Here is a 27761-nt window from a genome sequence, read left to right on the forward strand (position 1 = left end):
GTGATTATGTCGCAGGATCGTAGAAAGGAGGGAAATCACGTGACAGTTAATTACTTAACGAGGCCCTTTTATTTAAGTTATTCTAGACAGTTGTATGGGTATAATATTACGTATATGTCCAATTCCTAACAGAAATTAATGTTCTCAGAAAAGAGCTAAGACATCCCAGCCACTAGCCTTTACCGAGAGGCGAATAGAAGCTGGTGGGGGAAAACCGGAATGCGACGTAGGCAAATGGACGACAGTACCTGTGCGAAAATGATGCAATATTGAAAGCTCTTTCGTCATTGGAAAACGCGAACATATTTTTGGAACGTACTGTGACGGTAAGGCTACTATGACTTGGATCTGTGTGGAAGACTGTGAGTGGGTGGGAGTGAAGTACATTCAAAAACTCAGGTACAATGAAAATTTAAGTAAAAATAAAATGATGTCCCTGTATAATTACTGCTTTATCAATACTTACAACTTGTAGTTTTTTTACCAATAGTATTTAAATAAGTAGCCTATATTGTTTGAATGTGATGTGCAACAGGTTAATCAGATGTTTACAGCAACGTATTGTTATTCAACTGTCTGTGGTTGTACTGTACGTACTAGCCAACGGCATCAATTACCAGGGTGAAAGAGACAGAGGAAGGAGGGAACTAAGAGATACGAGGCGAATAGACGTGGTGACCCAAATATCCTAGAGAAAATACTGCTGGGAAAATCAGGTGCTGGCAATGGAGACAAGAAGCGTCAGTGAAATATGTTCAACTCTGTTGTGTTCATAAGTTGGCACGCCTGCTGCTACAGCTCAATATGGTTCCCGTTTATTACCTCAATATCTCAGGTGCGCTGGATGTCAGGGATGTACATCAGATGATCCTATAAACTTTATTAGGAAACTGTGCTAACCTATATTAACTGTTCTCAGTGACTGATGTACTATTGCTGGAAATACAGAGTTAATCTGTTTTTGTAGTCAGATACCCGAATTCAATTCCCTGAGGATCGAAGATCTGAAATTGCTGGATAAGAAAAATTTTTTGAAGTAGGAACGCTAATAACACAGGCCTGCAAAATTAAGGACAATAAAAACTTTTCTAAAACTTTACACTACATCTATAGTTCCTTGGGGTGCTGAATCCAAAACTGAGCTAAGATTTTCTCTATCACGTACAATTTTTTCGCAACATGCATTGGTATTTTTACCAATGTGAACGTAGCGTTTTTGAATGTAATATGGAAAAGTGATTATGAAGTGAATCATGTCCAGTGTCAAATATTAAAGGTATATTTTACAAAAGCTATTAGATCGTCGTAATTAACAAGTCACATTTAGAAAAAAAAATGCTTTATACTGCTATTTACTCTTCACGGTGAATTTGCATTTATTGCTTTTCCTCTTGTTTGCGATTGAACAGATGTTCTTTGTGACCAGTGTTCTGATTGACAATGACTGCTTCTTGATCTGTTGTCCCATTCACAGAGGAAAATATATGGAAACTTAGTATACCCAGCCTGCTTACCAAGAAGTATGCACAAATCTCTCAGATCTCCACAGATCATCCAGTTATGATTTTTATATTTTCGGAATTTGTATTGTATATCTTTTGCGTATTAAATATTACAGTACGTGTTTAACTAGTTTCAGTCTGTTATGGGCCGTCTTCAGAACTGGTTGGTGCTGGTCTTGGCGCGTTTTGTTTGTGTTTCCTGTGGGGGTGTGTTTGTGTAGTGTAATGTAGAATCAAAGAGTGTGTATCTTCTGAAATTGAGTTTTGTGATTAGAATTTCACTTGGATGTGTTTTTGTGTGTCTATATATTTCGTTTTGTTCTAGTGTGTTTAGTTTCTGGCTTTTTGGTTGAATATGTAGAATGTGTTGATGTCTCTGTAGGTGTGGTTAGCATTTATGATATGTTCTGCATATGTGGAAGAGTTTTTTAGTTTTTTTATAGATGTTATGTGTTCTTTGTAACGTATTTTAAATGATCTGCCTGCCTATCCTATGTAGAAATTATCTTTGTAAGAATCATTTCAAGATTCACATAAGATTCTTTAAGATGTACCTAATGACCAATAGGTAACGAATCATACTTTTTGCCACTGTCCAGAAGCATTAATCACTGCCTTCAAACTTATTCTGGAGGAATCGATAGCAAGTCTCCATTCATCCACTTCGTACTGAACATTAAACTTTTGTATCAAACCAGAAATATCACTGCGGTATACTAAGACTCTCTCTTGTGAAAAGTAGGGAATAAATTCCTCTTCTTTTCTGCTATACCAATGAAGAGATGTTTCTGGTAACAGCAAATTCATTTCTTTTAATCTGAAGCGTAATAGCTTACCTTCTTCCTAATCATAAATCTCTTATTAAACCATTGAGATCAACCTTGTAAACTCTTCAGGATTTTCATTTTCTACATCACACAGTCTTCTAGATTATGTTCCTGATGCTCATCAACAGGTTAGTACAAAATTTTACATTAGAACACTGGGTTATGGATGCAGCAAAAACCATTAATAGGTTTATATTAATATTATAAATCTTAAACTATAGTTGTGTGTAAAAATAGAGCGTGATGCGCAATTTTTTATGTCATTTCTGGCTTAAACACATAAAAATACATAAAGGAGAGTTTTTTTTTAAGTTTTTTGATCGCAGGCCTATGTAATAATTTCTATCTTTGGTATTGTTCCACCATTTTAATTCCTCTATCTAGGTAATGTTTATACTTTAAATGAACATGCTAGGATATTTCAAACGATTAATTTCGAATATAAACCAATAAAAACTGTAGATAATTAAAAGATACGTATCATTAAGATGAAGTAATTATATACTGTTGATCAAAACAATAACTCTAAAGAAATCTCCAAAAAAATTCAATTGCATTTTTCTCAAAAGTTCTTTCATTTTAAAAATCACAAAAATAATGTCAAGTGCACCGTGTTTCAAAATAATAGTAGGCCTTAACAATTTCACAGGATTATTATTAAGTTAGTTTTGATTGAAAGTTAACTTAGTACATATTATTTGATGGCCAAAATCTCAAAGATTAGATTTATAAATTTCGCTCTGTTGCTACGGAAGACATTGTTAAAAAATGACAACTCCACAACATAAATACCATTGTGTTCTTCAGCTTGTAAAAATAAATCAGCAACAATACAGTAGAACAAAGGTTGTTTCGAAAAAATTTCCGAATTGATCAGTGATCATCTATGCCAGATGTGCTAGAACTATTGATCTAGTATATCAACTTTGGCCTCCCAGGTTACCAGACTTTATGCTATGTGACTTCTTTATTTGGAGGGATGTGAATGATGTAGTTTATGTGTCAACTCCACCCCAAGACTGAAGAAGTCAGACATGGGATCGTTGCTGCAATTACTTCCATAAACAGAGGTATGTTGCAGAGAATGAAACAAAAATTTGACTCTGTCTAGCTGTATGCCATGTAGCAAGTAGTTCTCACTTTGAGTTTGTAACGTGCAAGTGAAAAAATTTGAAAATTTGTTAAACAAATCATAAAGCACCAATAGTTAATATTGAATATGTAATTAATAATGATGATGATGATGATAATAATAATAATAATAATAATAATAATAATAATGGGGCGCCCGTGTAGCTCAGTTGGTAGGGCAGCTGGCTACGGACTGAAAGGTCCGGGGTTCGATCCCAGGTGGTGACAGGATTTCTTCTCGTTGCCAAACTTTCAGAACGGCCCCGAGGTTCACTCAGCCTCCTATAAAATTGAGTACCGGGTCTTTCCCGGGGGTAAAAGGCGGTCAGAGCGTGGTGCCGACCACACCACCTCATTCTAGTGCCGAGGTCATGGAAAGCATGGGGCTCTACCTCCATGCCCCCCAAGTGCCTTCATGGCATGTTACGGGGATATCTTTACCTTTTTATAATAATAATAATAATAATAATAATCGTTTCAGGCTGTTTCGGTCCATCTTTTTGGGTCACTTTTCATTTTTGGTTCTAAGCCATTTAGGGCAATAAGACATTTCGGTCCCACGAAATTTTTGGTACAGCATTTTTAGTAAAAGCCCATAAGACTTCTTTCTCTGGGGCTGCATGAAGGAGAAAGTGTACCAAACGTAGATAGCAAGCAGGGAAGAGCTCGTTGCAAAGATCAACACGGCTGCAATGGAGATACACCAGCACGGATTGGATAATGTGCAGCGAGAGGTCAGACTGCATGCTGAAGCGTGTGTTCGTGCGAGAGGGGGACATTTTGAGCATCTGCTCTAGACCAGCTTTTCTCAAACTTTTTTTGAAGTGGGGACCACTTTTTTAAATCAGAACACTTCTGCGGACCACCTTTCTCTTGTTCCCTTCAAAAGCAAATTTATTATTTTTGTAGCATATTTTAATACCAGTATACTTATATATTAAAATAGAATTAATTAATTACTTAATTAAAATTGATTTAATTCAATTGATTTTATATTAGTATTAACTAATTAAGTTAATGTTAACAGAAGAAAATTCATTTTCGTTTTTTTAATAATTCAAGGCTATTAGAGTTTGGATAATCTTTAACTGACATTAATTCTTGCACAGTTGTTCTATATTTGAATGTATGCTTGTAAGCTTAAGTCGGAGATTGTCACATACATCGAGTCGATTTAGGTACTTTTTTATTAGAGTTAGTGATGAAAACCCTTTCTCAAACAGATACGTGGAAGCGAAATGAATTATAATATCTAAAGCACCATTCTCTTATCACTTATGATGAGATCTAGAAATTAACCATACCTTCCGCTTGCAATTTCATTTTAAGTCCAGTGTCACTCGAGACTTCAATTAACTGTTCTCTTTCACTAAATGAAAGTTTGTTATTTTAATATCACAATGAAAGGGATCACTAACCCATGAAAATTCGTCATATTTACTTGGAAAATAAATTTCATATTGTGACCTGAGTTGTATTATTGGTGTACGACGTACAGTCCATGTCCATTTCAATGTGCAGACTGGGCGTCGGCAAAACTATTAAGGAAGTTATAAATACATGAAAAGGTTTGGTACTTTGATCCTCTGTTATGAATTCGGGTGGTCCCTGGCTGGGTTACAGCCGCGGCAGTAGATGTGCAGGGAAAAGACGGCGAGAAACACCATGTTCATAGTGCTTTAAATCTCTCTTTTGTTGCTGAGAGTAGAGTGGGGTAATAAAATTCATAAAATGTGAGTACTGAGAGAAAAAAATTGAAAGGGGATTGCCATGTGTCATTTCTAAACTGTGAGATTTTCAGCTATAACTTGATACGCAATTCGTTTGAATTTTATTTTTTCTATCGTCTTATTTGAAAGACCACAAGAGCAGACCTCGAGGACCACAGGTGGTCCGCGGACCATAGTTTTAGAAACGCTGCTCTAGACAATTGACAATTGGCCTACCTTCTCTCAAGCAGACAGGTTCATTAGATGTGGAATCAAAAGGGGATAGATACGGTGCTTGATAGTCGTGTAACTCGGAAATGGGGATGAATATTGAAAAAGTGTATTAGGATTTTTTTTCTGCAAATAAGGTCCTGAATCACCTCCTTAAGGATGGACCTGACCTTTTCATACATCCTGTATAATGTAGGTTGGTTACTCGGAAATAAAATAATGGAAGAATCCATTATATACATATCTATAATAAAGGTTGAAGTTGGTAATTCGCAAGGAGATTATATACATGCTTATCGCAAGCGCATAAGATTAAGATAATAATGAAAGTGAAAATAGTGAAACGGCAAGAACCAAATATTATGTACCAGAAAAGTGCAAAAAAATGTGTGAGGAACGACAAACAATTTTTAAAAATGTATTATTTAAAATAATGAAGCATCTTCATTAGCAGCAAACGTACTATCTATCAATGTATGTAATAAATGTTATATTTATTTTTTTATTTAATTAGGTTATTTTACGACGCTTTATCAACAGCTTTGGTTATTTAGCGTCTGAATGAGATGAAGGTAATAATGCCGGTGAAATGAGTCCGGGGTCCAACACGGTAAGTTGCCTAGCATTTGCTCGTAATGGGTTGAGGGAAAACCCCGGAAAAAACCTCAACCAGGTAACTTGCCCCTACCGGGAATCGAACCCGGGCCACCTGGTTTCGCGGCTAGACGTGCTAACCGTTACTCCACAGGCGTGGACATAAATGTTATAAACAGCATTATATATTTTAATAAACAAATTACTAACAATAGGTTTGGTTATATTTGTAATGTACAGTATGTGACGCAGTGTGGCACGAACAAGCTCTAAAAGCTGTGAAATACCATTTACTTGGTTATTTAACGACACCGTATGAGCTAATGGGTTAATTAGGGTCGATGGAATTGGTGATAGCGAGATGGCATTTGGCGATATGAGACCAGAAACCCGTCATAGATTACCTAATATTCGCCATACGTTTGGGAAAAACCTCAGAAAAAACCTACCCGGTAATCAGCCCAAGCGGGAATCGAACCCATGTCAGAGCGCAACCCACGGATCAGCAGGCAAACACACTACCGCCTGAGCTACGACGCTGGCTTCGTGAACTTAATTGTATACCAAGAATAAAAACGTTTCATGCAATCAAGAGATCTCATAAATCTCCTGTCACTTTTAATGTACGAGTAGTAAGATTTTCTATTTTAAAATTTCATTCTCATTTAGTCAAATGCAGTATTAGAAAACAATGTACAAAAATAATGACTTATTTGTACATAAATTGTACTTAAAATTGAATATTGAATGAAATTAAAATCGTTAATTTTATACAAATTTTTTAAATTCCTAAATTGGATTTTATAAAATCCTAAATTTCTCTCTTTAGCACCTAGAAAACCGTTCCCTAATGATGAGCAAGATAATGATGATGATAGTTGCATTTATTGTTTGCAGGTAGTCCTCGTGTCTTAAAATATACCAGGCGATTCATGAACTATATTTGATGGTTTTAGAATCATAGTGGGCCAAGCGCCATATATTCAAAACAGAGAAAACAAAGTTTAAAATTGAGTACTTTAATTCAATTAAACATATAGTAAGTACTATAAAAATGCTCATTAAAACTAAATGATACGTCAATCTTCATTAAACTATCGTATTCACTTAACTTTAATCCTTGCTGTCTCCATTTTTTATAAATGGCGCTGGCCCACTATGGCTCTGTGAATTTCATTTCTTCTCATTAAAGGTAAAATGAATTTGATTATTTAGCAATGCTGTTAACAGGTTTTGTGTATACGCATATAATATGTACAGTATTTCTGTATGAATTTATCCTAAAATTGTCGCAACCAAAAGTTATTTTTAAATTAAATCTGTCTCAGTTAGTGCTCCATTGAAAATAACATTATTTCAGATAGACGCGCGCATTTCCGTTTGAACTAGGAGTGTAACCCTATTAGTTTACGATATGCGTAGGTGTGAAATTTTACACTTCTACTGTTGCCTCTGCTGTGAAATGTAAGGGGCCTGTCCAAATGTTGCGTCTTGTCCTGTAATAGACCTACGTGTTTTTGAGCTTTATCATATTCCATTGTCTAGTTCAGCTGTGGCCAAACGATGAATAACTAGAACTTGTCGAACTTCGTTTCGAGTCTTGGAAACAACGTCCCAGGGTTGGCCCAGTAGAAGGACAGATAAAATTTAACAATGGAAACGTAACATTTTGAAATATTAAATTACTCTTAATGTAGGTCTATGTAACAACACAGAGCTGCACGCATTGTATTCTTCACCTAACATAATTAGGAACATTAAATCCAGACGTTTGAGATGATCGGGGGATGTAGCACGTATGGTGGAATCCAGAAATGCATGTAGAGTGTTAGTTAGGAGGCCGGAGGGATTAAAGATCTTTGGGGAGGCCGAGACATAGATGGGAGGATAATATTAAAATGGATTTGAGGGAGGTGGGATATGATTATAGAGACTGGATTATTCTTACACAGTATAGGGACCAATGGCGGGCTTATGTGAGGGCGGCAATGAACCTGCGGGTTCCTTAAAACCCATTTGTAAGTAAGTAGGTCTGTGTCACATCACCCCATCATGTAATATGTGTATTTAAAACAATATAAAATGAACTTAATATTTTACAATCGGCTTTTTAGCTTTCGCAATCTCCCAAAAAAATCGCTTATCTTGCCTGGATGATAGTTAGCTACTGTTTTTTCGCTTCCTGACTTCCTTGGAAGAGACATGTTTGTTATGTTCAATTAGATTTGCAGAGAGAAGTGCTACAAAGTGACACTTTTGTCAAAAGTGGGCCCATACGTACTAATTTTGTTGGGTTTGATCCTAGATGGAGAATCTATATATAAAATTATTATTATTCTCATTCTATAGGCTCAACGCTTGCTCGCACTGACTTGCTTTTCTTGCATTTTATCGTAATAATAATTATATACATGAGCAGGCTTAAGATAAGATGTGTAATTCCTAAGTTATTGATTGTTGTCAGATTGCCGGTGATGGTAATACATAAATATTATTTTCTTTGCTTACTTTATAAAGTATACTCGTATTAAAATAATAAAATTATATTTTGTGAGGGGGGGATAAAAGTTATCCCTGGCAGGGATGTTGATATGAAATTTATGAGAGGGATAACTTTCCAACAGGGGGAAAATCCCCTCATCCGCCCCACTAATTCGCACCCTGATTATATATAAACAATTTTGTAAATTAATATACCAATATCTACTTAGATACGCTAAGAAAATTACATCAAAGTTTGTTTACATCCGAACAGTTTTTTTCATAATGGAGAAGGCCGGACTTACGTATGAGAGAAGAAAAGAATTTATAGGATCAGCTCACAGTTGCAATTATTCCCGATTTCAGACAACTTCACTTGCGGGGTGACGATGACTATTTATTTGATAAATTTGAAGCATTTGCTTTACAGTATTCTAATTCCTAATAGCCTGTGGCGTATACTGGTTAAAGGGTTTGGGCTACCACTGACCCTATTATTACACAAAATATATTTTAAAATCCCTATAATAAAATTACTTACATATTTATGTGAATTCCAGACGTCTTGATTGGGACGAAAATACGTTGATGACTTCGTCCTTGAAATTACAGTTGGGCCACTTGCAAAGTTTCTGTAGAAATGACTTTTCAATGGGTATTAGTGCCAAGCCGGATAAACGTTCTTGTGTATGAGTTGATCTACAGTAGGATTTTATTCTCTTCAACGCAGAAAATGTTCTTTCTACCGATGCTGACGTATTGTCACAATTAATGTTGTCAATTTAAGGACTTCAGGAATAACTTGGTTCAACTGGTTTTCATATATGGCAGATAATATTTCATGGATAGGTTTGTTCGAAAAATCAAAGACTTCTGCTGAATATATTACATTTAATTCATTTTTAAAACGTACTTGATCAAAGTGACTGTTATAGGACTGAAATAATTTGTTTAGTGCCTCATTCGGGAAGCTTTCTCTATAAGCAGAAAATTTTTGAGAATCTAGAAGATGTGTGAACTGAAGCTTTCCATAATCAGATGATCTGTCAGTAATTTCCATGTGCATACGATCTAGTATGCTGCAGTACAGCTGCCTGTATTTCAATTCATCATCTCCTTTTCTTCGCTTTAATGGTGGTTCCATTGTATTGGCTGAAGAATTTTTATTTTCCATATTACTCCATATGGACGGAAACCCACTACGTCTGAACTCGGATATAGTATTTTTTTTTTAACTTTGATACCTCTTGCAAGTAGTATGCTATGTCTAGACTTTTTGTCTGAAGAATATTGTAGAGCACATCTGTATGTGCGAACACTCTAGCATAGACTTCAAGAAGAAATATATTCTGAAACTGTGTGAAAAAATTCAAATATCCTTGAGCCTGCACATTTATAGCATCATCCCAGTTTTCTTCAGAGTCATTACAAATGATATTTTTAAAGAAAGCAGTCCGTTTTTCTCTGTATTCCTTTACTGTATTTACAAGCCGAGATGTAAAATTCAATCTAGTTGGTGCTACTTTTGGAAGTTTCTTGTTCATAAATTCCTTGAGTTTTCTGATCTTTTAGGAGATGATGAGAAAAATGCAGCTAAACCCGACAGTGTTTTGAAAAAAATGCGGCATTCTGGAATGGATGAAGTAGTTTGTTGCAAAACTAAATTGAGAACATGGCTGTGACAATGGACAAATAGTGCTTGAGGATACTTTTCTTGAACTTTTCTTTTTAAGCCATTAATATTTCCCGCCATAACTGAAGCACCATCGTATGTCTGTGCAATTAACTTATTGCCGACATTGTATTCTGCTATAACACCTTCCACATGCTGAAACAAAGCAGCAGCAGTTTTGTCCGAACTGACATTTGTGAATCCTATAAACCGTTCTTGAACATTGGCAGTGCTGTCGACGTATCTTAAAACAGTGGACAATTTACTTTGATTAGAGCAGTAACTTATTTCATCAACAACAAGGTTTTATGTTCTTTATCATAACCACATTTATAGCAAATATTAAGTCATTCTGAATTGCGAGAGAAGTACGACGTAATACTGTTGAACTCTCAAGATGATTGGCCAGTAAATGGTCAAATTCACTTAAGGAACTTAAATATTCAATATAATTTCCTATATTGTCTGATTCCACACTCTCGTTATGACCCCGAAAAGCCAATTCTTGTTTTCCTAGAAAGCAGACTGCGTTAATAAGATGCAGTAAAATCTCCCGATTTTTTTTCACAAGAGCATTGTGTTGGTTGATGTGTAGAGCTTTTCGCGTATCTAGCTGTAAATCAATTCTTGTCTTCCCAAAGTTTGCAAAGTTCATGCTACTACAAATATGAGCTTTTGATTTGTCGTATTCTAGGACTGCCGTTCGAAGGGAGTTCATATTAGAAAACCCCTCTTTTGACCACACATTAGTTTCGCGGCTAAATAACAAACATGGCCAGCAAAATAGTTCAGACAGTTTAGAAGTATCACACAACGAATTCCACTTACCATATGATGTTGAAGTGAAATGGCGTGTGTATTCTTGCTGTTTTTCTTTTACGTCCATGGACAAATTTAACTCAGGAGTTGGTCTTTCCATTTTCACAATTTCAACTTTCTCGTTGTTATGTACTACGGTTAAAAGGCACTTTTAATAAACCTTCTATTACACAGTCATTTTCAACACAAACCTCTCCAGAAACTTGTTCTGCCATATTTTTCACAATATCACTTAATTGGGAAATTAAAAACTTAATAATTCACAATTAATATAACTCTTAGACACTCGAACAAATCACAGATTTAAAATAATGCGCTGCAAGAACACAATCACATTCAATTGCTAGCGTACTAAGCTATTGCTGCTTCGCGCCTGCGAAGAAACCAATCACGAGAGCGGCAAGTCGCCCGCCTACAGTGCACGATGGAAACATAAGGGAGCGGGGGGGACGGGCAGTTGTGTGGCAGGCTACCTCACGTAGCAAGCGGTTTCTCCAGCGATGCCGCCTTGACAACTTGTTTCTTTTCGAGAGCAGAGAGCGCATATAAATCTAACAATTACTTTAATTTTAATTACTATGGTAAAACTAATAATACAAAATTATTACATTATGTTATATTATAAACTTTTTCTTTTGTAATTTCCTTGGGCTACCGCCGGTAGCTCCGGTAGTCCGCAAAATACGCCCCTGCTAATAGCACATTCTTTTGAAATTATTTGCTATATTCTAATATACTTTTTTAAGTCTATAGTTTAAAATGTGTATGTTACATGGTGTATAATATTCTGCAGTCCATCGAATATAGTTTACAATGAATACGGAAATTATTTTACACTGTTGCAGTGTACAGTAGTGGCAAAAAAACCGGACCGACCCTTGTAGCTGATTTCAGAGCTTTGTTCACTCCAGAGCACGATAGACTGGTAACTAATACTTTCGTGGTACGAATCCTGCCTGGGAAGGAAACTTTTTGGTGAATGTTGAATTTGGTATTGCCAGTACAGGGAATTAAAAACAAACACTGAAAATACCTTAGTTTTGTAGTGTGGAGTAGTAGAAACTCGATGTGATCACTGGGAGAGCTGTAGTCCAACCCAACCCGCCCTAAATAAGTTCCTTACTTATATAGGAAAATCGTCGTACTTGAATGAAGAAGGCGGCCATATTTTGTCGTTGTAACGTTATTTGAGGTGGAGTGGGAGAATGATTGCAATGTCGCCAACTGTGGTAACCATTCATATAATCTTCCATACCTAATCTAACCTGAACTAACCTAACCTAACCTAACGTACTACACACCAATTGTAACATTCCTCACATTTAACACACCTGTTGTAACATTCCTCACAGTTTCATTTCGTTTGCCGATATTGGCATCCCTGCTACACCTATAGGATATCGTCTGCTGGAAGCCAGAGTCATCTAGTAGAAATGAAGTGAAACTGCGACTCTGTTAATTACGTTTCCTAAGTAGATTCTATATTAGCTGCCAGAATTATTGTGTCATTGTAGTGATAATTGCATTTATATTGTACAATAAAAATTGCATTGTTTCGTGGCTGAGATGAAAGTGTTCTAATTGATTTGAAGCGCCACAATCCCCGTAATAAACGTGTAAATATTCGTTAGGGGTCCGTTGGAAGTGGCTGTAGGAAACTGTATATTGACCAACTTCTTTTTTGTTCCTTATTCAAATTTATTCCCAATACTTTTCGATTGCAGAGATATTTTACTAATTAATTAACTTATTATTCCCAGAACTTTAATTTTACCAGCAATCGAAAAGTTCTGGGAATAATAAGTTAATTAATTAGTAAAATATCTCTGCAATCGAAAAGTATTGGAAATAAATTTGAATAAGGAACAAAAAAAAAAGTTTCCTTCTCTGGGAGGATTCGAACCACGAAAGTCTTAGTTACCAGTACATCGTGCTCTGAGTGAACAAGGCTCTGAAATCAGCTACAAGGGTCGGTCCGGTTTATTTTTTGCCATTGCTGTACACTCTCCGACACAAAAAAGACCGATTTCCTGAAGCGTGGTTTCTGTAATTTTATTTCGGGCAGCGCCTGGTAAGAATGTTTATTTATTCATTCATAGTCTTCTGTCCAAGGGCAGGTCTTTCACTGTAAACCCAGCTTTCTTCAAACTTCCTTATTTTTTGCCTTCCTCTTTTTCTCCTCATATGATCCATATATCTTAGGGTCGTATTCATAAACGAGACTTTGGCTGATGACTTCCCAAAGTCGACTTTCATAGCAAAGTTAAGTTAAAAGTCCTATTCATAGACACTACTTCTGAGAATATGACTTTGACTTCGGTAAGTCGATATTTGATGATCTTTTATGAATGTTGGCATTCACAATCATGGCCTTCTAAACGAATTAAATTAATGAATAGCTGAAGTAGAGTAGGCATTGCCACAATGAAAGCCATCTTTTGAGTCTCAAATCAGTGAAACAATTTAACATCGGCAGACGTTAAGCGATTGTTGCAGCATTATATAATATTATCACAATCTAGTATATACAATCGCTCAATACGTAGTAAATATGCAAACATTAGATAGTTGCTCACCACTAGGATCGCTAATATCGCCTCATTACAGGCAATGCAAAATAGAACCGTCACAGTCTATTGTTTCTAGCACCCTCAAAACTCAAGCTTCGATGACTGTATACGAGTATAGTAGACTGTGATATTATTTCAATGTAAAATAATTGTGAAGACGTGAAAGATAAGAAGATGCCACCAATGACAGGTTATGAAAGAGACATGCTACTAGAACTGGTGAAGACATATAAAGAATACAATTAAATATACAAAATCAATAGTAAACCATTAATCCTCATACCCATAGAGGAATATCGAAGTGAAATAAGAGTATTATTAATGGAACAGGTAATCCTTTTTTATTATTCTATTATTCATCAGTGCATGTTGAATCGTTGATATTATTTAATACTGCCCATTTTTCACTATATCTTAATTTGAATGCATTATCTCTATAAAATTCAATAGAGTTTTGTACATGTCTAATAATACGCCGAGAAACATGAGGAGCTTCTATAATTTCCTGGATGTTATCAATCTTCTCGGCAAATATAACAATTTCCCAAATATCAGCCATTTTTCTTATGTCTACGAACGAAAGTCAAAGTCAAAGTCTAGATTTTTGGCGACTTTGAATTAAAGTCACGATCGAAGTTTACTTTCGTCAAAGTATCGACTGTGAATAGGAAAATGGCGACTTTGTTCTTTCCAAAGTCAACTTTGGTCCAAAGTGTTGTCTATGAATACGACCCTTAATGTCGTCTATCATCTGATATCTTCTTCTGTCCTGAACTCGTCTCCGTTCACCATTCCTTCCAGTGCAAATTTCAGCAGGCAGATTTTTCTCAGCCAGTGATCCAACCAATTCTTTTTACATTTCCAAAATCTTTCCTTTGCATCGCATTCGAGCTAAGGTTTCGCGTATTTTGTGTCGTTACAGGGACGGGCCCAAGGGACGGTGTTCAGCCTTCGATCTCGTCGACAACAAGACGCGTATCTGTCCGTGGAACTGGCGGGCCCTGATCATGTCAAACTGGTGCACGCGGGCCCCAATGGCACACAGACTGTGGACATTCCGGCGCCCCTCGGAGATGGCAACTGGCATCAGCTGGCGCTGGGGTGAGTACCCTACTATATTTAAACCTGCTACAATACTATGTTTCGACATTAAGCCTTAGCATATTTCTGTTGTTTTGTGTATTTAAATAAACTACTATGGCAGTCATGTCAATTGTTGCACTTAGGCGCAAGCGCGCGCTTTAGAGCTCAGGAGAGCCTGAGCGCTTTACAACGAAAAGGAAAGAGACAGACGAAAGAGGTTAGTATATGCCGCTTGATCGAACTATATACAGGGATGGCCAGCACTGATTCAATAGATAAAGGGAAATGAACTTATTGAAACTGTATACATGTTAATTTTTAGATTTGTCTGAGAAGTATAAGTGCATTATAAGAATGCCCGTTTTAATTTCAATACTCATTTTTCACAAGTTTGTATTTTTTATTCAAAAGAAATATTTTCTCAACTTTTCTTTATAGAAAAGTGAAATTTTCAGATATAGGTCTATTTATTTAGTAGCCTTACAGGTACTGAAACAATGTTTTCGTAAATCTAATATACCGTAAATACGTATTACTGAAGATAGTGTATTACAAATTTTGAAAATATTCCCATGGAAATATTTATAAGGAAATGAATTGACAAATCAACTATTGTTACATCATAAGCAAAAGATACGTGCCCATGTGTTGTAAAAATGTCAGCTCTATAGCTTCATCAGGTTTGGAGAAAATAATTTAATATTCTGATGATAGGAAGTTGCTCACCAATATCACCTTAGAATCATAATGCGATAAGAGTTTTGTTATGGAATATTTGTTACACTTAAATCATACACAGTAGCTAGGTAACTTTGCTTTGCACTATAATATTGTTTTAATTAGTTCATTGATTACTCCCATAAGGCTAAAGATACCATCAATATCAAGTCCAACTTATCATATACTCAATCCCTTTCTTGGGATATCATTTTATTTATGAATGATATGTTTGATCCACTTAGTAGAGTATAGTTGTACTACTATGGAATTTATGTGAATATTGCTTCTTAACTCTTTACTAAGTTATTTAAAACACAACTACAATATTAAGAAATTGGTGTTAGTACTTTTGTTTTACAGACAATATAGATAGTATCAAACAGAAAGAAACCATATAAAAATAATGACATAGAATTTCACGTTCCGCTTGAAGTTTGTGCACCAACGTTTTCTTAATCCATCAGGCTGCGCATTTCTCCTTCCATACCTAGCGCTTGATGCCCGCGCAGGACGTCAAGGTCAGAAACATGCGCTTGTTTTGACATCACTGGACTATGGAATAGAAAAGGAAAGAGGACTTTAGTAAAATAACTACCGGTACTGAAGCTTCCATGGCGACGTGTTAATTGGAAAGAATCTCAGGCGTTTAACCAGATAAAAGGTTGACGATACACCAACTTTTTACCTGGCTAGAAGCCTGAGAAAGTTTCTAATCAGGATTTTAGTAATAAATAGGCCTAAGAAATGTATCCCGTTATACCACCAGATTTGCAAGTATCGAGTGAGAGTGCAAGTGTACACACACGAGCGATGAACAAAACTTATATAGAACAGAACCTACCTTCATGCGGATTAGCTCACCGCATGATCTCTAAAGAGCTCCCCTTTTTAGGAGGCCATAGCCCTTCACGGGAAATCCAAAGGCTATTTCATTTCATACCACCAATGCGCTTCGTGCACCTCTAACTTTGAGTACGTCTCAGAGTTGGAGTGAGTTAACGCAGTGTCTTTCGTTCGTTTGAACTCATGCTTATCATCACGGTAAGTTAGTCCTCAGCATTTGGGTGGTTGAAAGCCACTCCTTTGACTTCGAAACACAACTAGGCCCATATGCTGAAGAAAATTTAAATACATCATTTTCTTTGTTAAAAAATTGCATTATTTTAAAGACATTCTATTTTCTGTCTATAGAAAATATACTTAATATAACATTGACAAGTATCAGCCTTTTTATTTCACTGTGTTAATATAATGGTGTATTACGTTTTTGTTTTACATAATTTTTCATTTCATATATTGTTGCAGTGAATAACAAACCACATTTTCAAATTTTCAAAGGAGAATGATTGCCCGTTGCTAGAAAACACAGCCTTAAATCTAGAGAAACTTCGTTCCACTTCTGCAGAAACAATGAGGACGAGCATTATCTATCTCAAAATCTGTATCATTATTAATAAATTTCCTCATTTGCAATTGTCACAAATTTTACATAGATCTAAATATCCATAATCTTTATCCAATATTTTTTCATCTTCTTTGCTACATTTTTTTTCTATTTCATGTTTAAACTACTCAGTTTCGTCACAATATCATTGACATGCTATTTTATATCTGTAGAAAATATACCTAATATAACATTGACAAGACGTATCAGCCTTATTATTTCACTATGTTATTATGATAGTGTATTATGCTTTTGTTTTACATAATTTTTCATTTCTTATATTGTTGCAGTGCATAACAAAGCACATTTTCAAATTTTCAAAGGAGAATGATTGCCTGTTGCTAGAAAACACAGTCTCTTATCTAGAGAAACTTCGGTGCACTTCTGCAGAAACAATGAGGGCATATTTGAAATATTTTACACAAGCATTATTTATCTCAAAATCCTTATCATTGTTACAAATTTCCTCATTTGAAATTGTCACAAATTTCGTCCTCGGCATCTTGTTATTATTCTTCTTTACAGGACGTTGAATGTTGCCTGTTACGAATAGCAGTATTCGGTCGTAATGTAACCGATCAACTGAAGTTCACTCCTGGACGAAATACACTGAAATTCCCCACCCCCAACGTAATTACGTACTGGTACTTAAAAGTTAGAGGCGCATGAATGCAATGTAACGGCATACAATTCTTAACCCTAGTAATCAATATTTGATCACCTGTTTCAGTCTACTCTCCGCTTGCATCTGTCGCATTCTCTATCCCTGTTTCTTCGTCATTGTCTCTGACGATCTGTCTGTTGAAATGTCTGTCTCCCGCTTTTTCTATGAGTCTGGTTGAATCTGTCTGGTTTATTTATATATTTATATTTCCGCTTTACTCAGATTATAGGTATGTTTCTGTCTCTTTCTTATTATAATTATCCTTCAACTACTGTTTCTCTGTTTTTGAACCGAATGCTACCGTCTCTGCAATTTCTGGCCCTGTACATGTTTTTGGCTTTCACTCCTTTGATATCTTTCTGCCTTTTCTCATCTCGGATTCGTTATCTATGCCAGTTTTTCTCTGTTTGTCCCTCTATCTTTCTGTTTTTATTCACCTATATTTATGCATCTGACACTGATTTTCTACTGTCTCTGCATCTATCTACAGAGAGTTCTTTTCCCTACCCGCGGAAAGTTCACTCTCCCGTCTAGCGGACGAGAACGCTGTGATTCCCGCCAAACGAAATAATAGGCGGGCGGGCGGGAGAACAGATCTTTTGTACGTATTACTCAAAGGCTAATTCTCTCCTCATGGAAGTTTGGCAGCAAACGGCTATTTTTCTCGAGTTATTCGTGTTAATAAGAAAATTCTGTAACGCCCATTTCCAAAATTTGCTCTGCTGTCAGGATTACCTGGTTGCAATTCGTGCACTTGAGTTGCCATATGGCTTTAATTTACGTAACATTTTTGCTATTTTGCTGATGAGTTAGATACACCAACTTCCTGCGCTAAAAGTTGGAGAGCTTTCGCGGAAAATTTGTGAGCACGTCACCAACGTCGTCTAAACATTCTTCACTCTGCGGCGAGGTTGAAGTTTCTTATCATTTAAAAAGCCAGTCGATTTATGGATGCAATGGGAATTGAAATTTATAATATAAAAGGAAACTAATGTGGGGATGACGAACCTCCTATCTTAACACGTGTTAAATTAGTGCTATTTACTGTACCTTTCCTCTAAAACTGTTGAAAGGAGAACAGTGAAACTTTTACAGCTTAATTTTGATACTCTTATAAGTAATCTGATGGAATGGTGTTCAAAAATAGTATTATTTTATATATTTATTATACTTTTTGCAGCGTTGCAACCGTTACATTTCGTATCAGTGCTGCTCATCGGAGTGACTACTACCGCGGAGGAATCGGAGATTACGAATAAAGCTCTCCACCGGTGATCTCCGATACTACCGTAAGTGGAACAGGGGACATACGGAGGGATGCGGTGGTTCGGAGTGAAGCGACAGTTAGCTCAAGGACGACCGGCGCGTACGGATTGTCGGTAGTTGTGAGTGGAATAAAATGGCACCAAATCGGATATCCGTCGCATGGAAATTCTTTAATTAAGTTGAAGGTAATAATAAAGTCGCACACTGTAAACTTTGTGGGCGAATTTACTCTAAGGGTGGTGGAACTTCGAATTTGTTAGACTATTTGTAGCGATCGCACAATCGCGAACTTGATGAAAACAATTACGCAAAACATTTGATACGATTTTTTTAAATTGTTTTAGTGCTATTTTTCCCAAAGGCTCACAGTCTAGGAAAGTCTTGAAATGTCTATAAAACTCAACTTTCGAGGCAAATAAAAAACATATGAAATAATTACAAGACGACTTGAGTTATATTTTGTTGTTTAGACAACTTGAGTTATATTTAACTGTTTGGATTAAAATACTTCTGTATAAAACTAAAGAAACATGTGGTAATAATATAATTATAATTATTCTTAAGTTGATATCCGCTTTTATTTTTATTACAGAGAAATAGTGGCGCGTTTTAGAAGAGGCAGTTCAAATACTGATACCCTTTAACACAATGATCACAATCCTGTCCGGTGAGAATTTGAATACATTATGTCGGACAGTAAACTTCAACCCACTGATAGCCCACGTTTCTTTTGTTCCATTCTGAAGCTCCCTTAATATATTTTACGTTAAACTAAACTGATTAGAATAATAATTGACAAACCCTGTTTGCGATTAAACTAGAGTTTCTATAAGAATTAAAGTATAAATGTTTACATTACCTACTGAAAAGCTTTACTTCTGCGTTAGTTTTGCAGTTAGATTGAATGTTATTAATTTGATCAATGACATAAAACTAATACATCTTTCCACATATACTATGAATTTCAAAACTAGAAAAAAAAAAATCTGTCAGCTAACGTAGCACTTTAAGCAACACAAAAGAAAGAGCCGAAGAAAGAGAGAGGGTTTAGCATAAAAGAGAGAATAAACAACAACAAATTACAACTTATTTTAAAAGATACGCGGACGTCAGCGGACTCGAATCACTACCTCATCCGATTGAAGGAATGCTCAGCGGAAAGCGTATGTCTGCGCCACAGCACATATACAACCTGCCCGGCATCAATCGGAGGTAACTGGAGGTATCCGATTGAAAGCGCGCAAACAACCGCTCCGGAGAAAATCTAATCATAAGCAGCGCTATTTCGTATTTTCAAAACTATTGGACGTATCTAAGAACTTATTTAAGAAAAATTGTTAGGATTGACTTGCTCGAGTACCTCTGTGAATTAATGTAACATATTCCCTTCCACTCTGTGTTTTTTTTTTATAAATCTTGAAATCAGTCGTTGGCGAGATTGCATATCCTCTCAATTCTTCATTCACCACAAGAAAGATAGAAACATATTCTGTGTAGGAAATAATACATTGAAATGTTACATTTTTACCAATAAAGGTGCAAATACTTACAACACTCTTAAGAGAGGAATCATTATTTCAAGTTCTGAGGGAAATTTACTCAGACCGCACGGGCACACACATTTTTATTTCAGAATTGAGGTATTCAGAAGAAAAGTGATACAATTGACATTTATAAAAAAAAGTGAGATAAGTGTATATTCTCAATCTTTAATGTCACTTCTGTTCAGAGAAAAAGTAATATAAGTCCAGTTCCAGTCAGTGCTGTTCCCTGTTGGCCTAACTCTTGTATTGCAACGATTACAGAGTTTTGACTGAGAGGCAAACTAATACAAGTGCTTTGTTTACATAGTGTTGCGTTTCTTCTGTTTTTGACTAATTCATTTGCCATAATGGAGAGAGGTAATAAATTACAGCGCTTATTTTTCGAAACAACTTCGTGGAAGACATGCACATATTGCATTGGACCAACTATACAGTTATCCAATAAGACTAACTTTTGCTAAGTGGAGAAACTTGCAAGAGCTAAAGAAATTCATCCCACCCATACACCACTCTTTCTTTGATGACCTCAAGCATAAGGAGGGGGCCTATAATAAGGACTGCAGGACGTGGAAGTGGAAGAGGGCATGGAAGAGGAAGTTCAAGGAATACTCGCGGTAGGAAGCCTACAGATGCACTTCATGACAGAAACATAGATGTTGCAGCAGAGAGAGATGTGACTTATTCAGATAAGGTAGTGACGTAATGGATAGCGACTAAGGCTGAATTTTATTGAAAATTAAAAATGTTCTTAATACTTTTCTTTCGGTTATATAGACATATTTTGTGTCATAATATGATGATAATAATAAGAAAGCTCAGATGCTGTTAAGACAGGAATGTTTGAATGTTGTAAGCAATATTCTTCTTGTCCATTTAAATAATAGGCCTATACAAATACTGGAAACCCATGCACTTATACACTTTCTACCAAAAAGTAATTGGGCACTGTTTCTGCCCTTTTAGAACCTCGTGGTACCACCTCTTGTTGCTAGAACAGCAGCCACCCTGTCAGGCATGCTCTCCACTAGTTTGTGTAGGATATCCACTGGAATACGTTGCCATTCCTCTTGCAACATGGCACTCAGTTGGACAATGGAAGTTGGCCGCATCTCCCGAGACCTCAATCGCCGGTCCAATTTGTCCCAAAGGTGCTCAATGGGATTGAGATCAGGACTCTGTGCAGGCCAGTCCAACCGGTGAACATTATTGTCTGCATACCACTGCATAGTAGCCGCCGAAACATGGGGCCAACTTCCATTGTCCAACTGAGTGCCATGTTGCAAGAGGAATGGCGACGCATTCCAGCGGATATACTACACAAACTAGTGGAAATTATGCCTGATAGGGTGGCTGCTGTTATAGCAACAAGAGGTGGTACCACGAGGTTCTGAAGGGGTAAAAACAATGCCCAATTACTTTTTTTAGATAGTGTATTACTTTTCCACAAAAATATTTCCGTGACAAAATTATGCAAGTGACTTTAGGACCCAATTTTACCTAAACAGTTTTAGAATAGATAATTTTTATTTAGAAGTGAAAAAATTTAGATACCAACATATACAATGTAAATTTACAGCAACATAGTTCAACAGACTATTTAATTTTCTTTTCGACTTCAAAGTCATTTGTCTCAAAACTTACTAAAAGTCACTTTTATCACTTTTCTTCTGAGTGCCTCTATTAAGAATTTTTAAGCTTTTATGTACATCTAAAATATTACAGCACAATAGTACTTGGTATATAATTTTAATATGTGTAACACAGCAGCTAAAAAATACAATAATTAAATTAATTCCAGGAATACACTCCAGACACAGCGTCTGCTGTTGTTTAATGTTGAAAAAAAAATAATAATCCAGCGCACAACGTCTAAAATTACCAGAACATAAAATATTACAATTCGTTTTACTCTCTCCAACTAAGTAAAAACCGTTCCCAGACTGTTTTGCGCGTTGAGCTGTCAACTCGAGAACAATTTTGTCTTAACTCCCTCAGTTAACTTGTGGTTGCCGTTGGCAACGCTATTCAACTGAGAATCCAGGCTTCAGTTTTCCAATTGCGGCGAAGGTAGCATTAGTAGCAGACATTGTGGTTAGAGCCTTCCGAGCATTCGTTAATTAATGCCCGCTTTCCGTGGGACTTAGCCCACCCAACCAGGTCATCCTAGAGTGGAGATGAGTAGATCCTTCATCCCTCTTCATAACTTACCGACCTGCATTAATTAGCAGAGTAAAGATGCACTCGAAAAGCACCTCGGGATGGCTTACAGAAAGTTTTAATTTCTGTTCATGAATACAGAAAACTGTATGTATTTATCAACAAAACGTCGTAATTGAAATGAAGATTTCTTTTGTTAGCACCAATTAGAGTCAAGCATTTCATGGTTTAATAATGTTGTAGGTATAATGAATTGTTTTATTTATTTATGTACCAACACACCTACTTACAATATTGTATAATTGGATAGATTTTCCGTCAAAGAAACTTATCATTGTATAAAGATAATATGTTAACAAACAAAACTTTGTGTGTACTAAATGTTGGGTCTTTGACGTATTGTCAGGCTACTTGAGAAATGTGGATATAAAGGGAAAAATAATATTGAGCCTGGGTCTGATAGAGTTGCTGGGTAGCTCAAGCGGTAGAGCGTTGGCGCACTCAGCCAAAAGTCCCGGGTTGAATGCCGGAAAAACTTTTCCATAAAAATTATTCAAGTCAGCTTTATAGGGTGCTATACCTGAAAGCCAGATTTGTACAGTACAATATTTATTACAATATAGACTAGACTAATGTTATCTTCAGGTCAAGATGTATAGATAGGTCTTTACCATGTTATAATGGAATCTTTATGTAAAAGTTAGAAGTAATGGTTGAATAAAAATATTAAAATTATGATATACATATTATGGTTAAAATGTCGTCTTATAATTAATCTGTTTTTTTTTTTAATTTTCTCTATGACTCCGGGAGGGAAACATCTCTATGCACCACGACCTGAGTTCTATTGTGCGCCCCTGGGATGACGTAGCCCAATGACAGCACCCACGCCAAACCGGTCTAACCCCCAACACCCTAACGACCGTCCCTCTAAATCCGTATAGGCCTACTATTCCGTATACTATTCCACTCCCCTCCCGTCGGGAGCGGAGTGGGTTCCTCTGCTGGGTCACCAACTATCATGCTTTGGCATATCCATGGAGGCCAGCCGAGAGCGCCAGAGCTTCGGAGGGCCGCCGCAGATGCGATTTGAAAATCAAGAAGACAAGCAGAATGATAAGGAAAGGATGATTAGGGGAGGAAAGGAAGTGGCGAGAATGAGTGGGGTTCCATACGCCTGATAAAGTTACCTGATATTCATCCATAGGAGTGAGGTAACCTGGGTTGATTTGATATGAAGTTGTAAGATGTAACTCTGTTTCAATTAGGTGAACAACTTGTATTTGGTATTGCTATTTAGTCAACTGTCCGAAGACAGGTCTAAATTTCACAAGTGATACCAAGAAGGCACCATTTATGAGGCAATTAGGCAAGGAGATAATAATAATGGGCTAGGGCAGGCAGCTCTTTTCCCCCATATGTGATATTATACAGTAATAAATTGTTCACTGCCAACTCCGATGATTCTAGTGAATAAGCATCTGAAATAATAATAATAATATTAATAATAATAATAATAATAATAATAATGATAATAATAATAATGATAATGATAATAAGTGAAGAGGTGTGAGAATCTATAATATTTTGAATTTTGATGTAGTATGATCATGTATGATACAAAGATACGGCTATTAAAATGAATACAAACATTTCAAAATTTAGAGAAAATAACAAGGAAGTTAGACAGGGGTATCCTTTGTCACCTGCTTTATTCAATTTACACATTGATGACTTTATAAGAAAATGGTAAGCAGTTTAAGTAATAATTACACTTTAAACAGAATTAACTTGAATACAATATTATCCACTGCTGAACAAGCAATATTTACCTCTTCTGAAGACAATTTATAGAAAGCAACAGTTTATCAGTTGAATTCATTAGCTAAAAAATATAACTTAGAAGTTGTTGTTTAGTCAACTGTCCGAAGGCAAATCTGAACATCACAAGTGATATCAATAAGACATCACTTATGAGGCAACTAGGCCAAGAGATAATGGGGTAGAATAGTGAGTTTTTTTCCCCTAAATTAGAAGTAACAACTCAAAAACGAAAGTTATGGGATTTGAAGCAAATGACCACAAGAGAACTAAAGTAGAATTGGAAGGGAAATTATGAGTAATAGACAAGTTTCTAATTTCAAATAGTATAGTATCTTATACTGATTTGTGGCTTTTAAGGAATCCGGAGGTTCATTGGCGCCCTCATATAAGCGCGCAAAAGGTCCCTATCCTGAGCAAGATTAATCCAGTCTCTATCATCATACCCACCTCTCCCTCAAATCCATTTTAATATTATCCTCCAATCGACGTCTCATTCACCCCAAAGGTCTTTTTCCTCCGACCTTCCAACTAACACTCTATATGAATTTCTGGATTCGCCCATGCGTGCTACATACCCTGCCCATTTCAAACGTCTGGATTTAATGTTCCTAATGATGTCAAGTGAAGAACGCAATACGTACAGTTGTGTGTTGTGTAATTTTCTCAATTCTCCTGTAAGTTCATCCCTCTTAACCCCAAATATTTTCCTAAGTATCACCACGGCATGGCGCGTACTCAGGTTGCGGATAGAGGAGACGGCCTCCAGATACTGAGGGTAGCTGTGAATGTATTGAATAAGCAGTCGCGAACAAACGATGAGGGATGGCCGTCCAGTTTGATGGTTGGGCGAAAAGCTAACAACCCATCACCTTAAAAAAAGCTTGTTACGAAATTCCAAAATAAGCCTCAAATTGGTTCCATCCTTAGTAGATGATTATACCAGTTCGATCTATACTGTTGAAGTTTGTCAATTATGTTGTTCATATTTAATTTATTACGTATGCTTTCGTTTGTGTGATGATCTAATAAAGTGTAGTCAGCCAAAGGCGAAATAATTACATTTTTGTTGCTTCTAATCGTTTTAATTGTTGGTTGGGTTAATGTTGAAATTTCAAAGCCATATGTCAACACTGGGATAGCCATTGTTTTATAAAATTTCAATATTGTATTTATTGTTCGTACTTTTTGTTGGCAATTTTTAATGTGATAATCAAACACTGACATTTACCAATTTAGTTTTGCAAATCATTTTACTTGAAGCAAGTAAAACGATAGGTTTGGAAGTAAATCCGGAAAAGACAAAGAATATGATTATGTCTCGTGACCAGAATATTGTACGTAATGGAAACGTAAAAATTGAACATTTATCTTTTGAAGAGGTGGAAAAATTCAAATATCTTGGAGCAAGAATAACAAATATAAATGACACTCGGGAGGAAATTAAACGCAGAATAAATAATAGAAATGCCTGTTATTATTCGGTTGAGAAGCTTTTGTCATCCAATATGCTCTCAAAAAACCTGAAGGTTAGAATTTATAAAACAGATATGTTACCGGTTGTTCTGTATGGTTGTGAAACTTGGACTCTCACTTTGGGAAAGAAACAGAGGTTAAGAGTGTTTGAGTATAAGGGGCTTAGGAATATATTTGGGGCTAAGAGTAATGAAGTTACAGGGTAATAGAAACACTTAAGAGTTTTCAACTGATTTAACTACGCTGTATCAATTGAAAAGTTACAAAGCATCGATAAAATACTAATGCAGTAGAAGATCGATAATTCGAACATCAATAATCCAAACGCACTACCGAATATTCGTAAAATACCAAAAATCACATAAGAGTACCATATACAGGGTGATACAGAATTTCTATTACAGCTTTTGCAGGGGTTATAGAGGGGACTTAGTAGATAAAGTTTTGGTGAGCAGCTCATGTTCGGAAATGTGTCGTTTCGATGCTACAATGATGACAAGATCAAATAAATTTTAAATTTATCGCTTCACGGTAGGCAACCCACATTATCGGAGAGCGACGTCTTCCGTCAACAGATAGCAATTGTCTTCTGTTTACAATGTGTATTGCTTTGACCTTCATTCACTTTATTTGTTGCTGAATATAGTCGTGTGTTTACAATCTGGTGTCTTGCTTTCAACTTCACGTTACTTGCTATTCAGTCGTTGCTGAAGCGGTACAGTGTACAATATGGTTGAATACGCGTTTGCCGACAAAACAGAGATGTTTTAATTTTATGACAAACTCCTTGGCAGCCTACGGCGTGGCTCAGTTGGTTAAGGCGCTTGCCTTCCGGTCTGAAGTTGCGCTTGGGCGCGGGTTCGATCCCCACTTGGGCTGATTACCTGGTTGGATTTTTTCCGAGGTTTTCCCAAAACCGTAAAGTGAATGCCAAGTAATCTACGGCGAATCGTCAGCCTCATCGCGCCAAATACCATCTCGCTATCACCAATCTTATCGACCCTAAATAACCTTGTAGCCTACTTGTTACAGCGTCGTTAAATAACCAACTTAAAAAGTCTTTGGCCACCACGTTCGCCGGATCTAGCTTTTTCGTGTGTTGTCACATGAGAAGTCTACTTTAGAGTCTGAGGAAGAACTGGTGGGGCATTTGAAATTTTGATTTTGTCATCATTCTAGCATCGAAACGGTACGTTTCCGAACATGGGTTGCTTATCAAAACTTGTCTACTAAGTCTCCTTTGCAACCTCTAGAATTGTGTATTAGGAAAATTCTGAATCACCCTATTTTTGATAATCCGAACGAATTGATAAGCCGAACAACGCCTGCTCTCAATCATTTCGGCTTATAGAAGTTCTACTGTTGTTTTTGCGAGATGTGGCCTAGGATTTGCCATAACATTAGACTTAAACTTGGGTAATGCCACAAAAAACCTATTCAGGTAATGAGTCCAATCGGTTTTCGAACCCACTACGAAGTGCATCTCCAGATCTACAGGCAAACGCGTCTACCGACTGAGTTACGCCTATGACTATAGCTTGGCTCCTATTATAATACTTAAAAAGTACAAAAGTAATGTTTCTGGTTAAAAGTTATATGTCTCTATTGTTCATAAACGTTTCTAGGAATTTCTATGTTACTCTTGCATTAATTATCCAGCCACATGCTTCGCTTTGATGTTTCCCGTAATTAGGTACATGCAGGCGTTTATTGTGTAATACAATGCTTTGTACCAACCATAATATATTTCTCGGAATATTTAACAACGTGCTTGTTTTTGTGTATAATTTTAATTATGTTAAATTGTACCACAACACTACATTTTTCACACATTGAATAAAGTCAGCTCAATGTATAGGGTTATTATGCAGTTAGAGCACTTTTAAAAGCACCGAACAAACATTTAAATATGAATGAAACAGTGATTTCATTCATGAATGAATGGAGTTAATTTATGTAAAAATAGATTAACATAGTCGTAGAATTGAAATGTGACCGCCATATCGTTTTCAATCAGTAATACAATCTCTTCAAGCTGTGTGCAGGTTTC

General features: G+C 36.3%; 1 protein-coding gene across 1 annotated transcript in view; it reads left to right on the forward strand.

Moving 5' to 3' along the window:
* The window catches only part of LOC138695280 (uncharacterized), an 815404-nt gene that overhangs the window by 402083 nt on the left and 385560 nt on the right, over positions 1 to 27761 (forward strand). The window contains exon 3 of the mRNA XM_069819716.1: positions 14459 to 14637. Coding sequence (XP_069675817.1) covers positions 14459 to 14637 — 179 coding nt within the window. The remainder of the gene's footprint in view (positions 1 to 14458; positions 14638 to 27761) is intronic.

This window comes from Periplaneta americana, chromosome 2 (genome assembly GCF_040183065.1).
Source record: "Periplaneta americana isolate PAMFEO1 chromosome 2, P.americana_PAMFEO1_priV1, whole genome shotgun sequence".
Taxonomy (NCBI): domain Eukaryota; kingdom Metazoa; phylum Arthropoda; class Insecta; order Blattodea; family Blattidae; genus Periplaneta; species Periplaneta americana.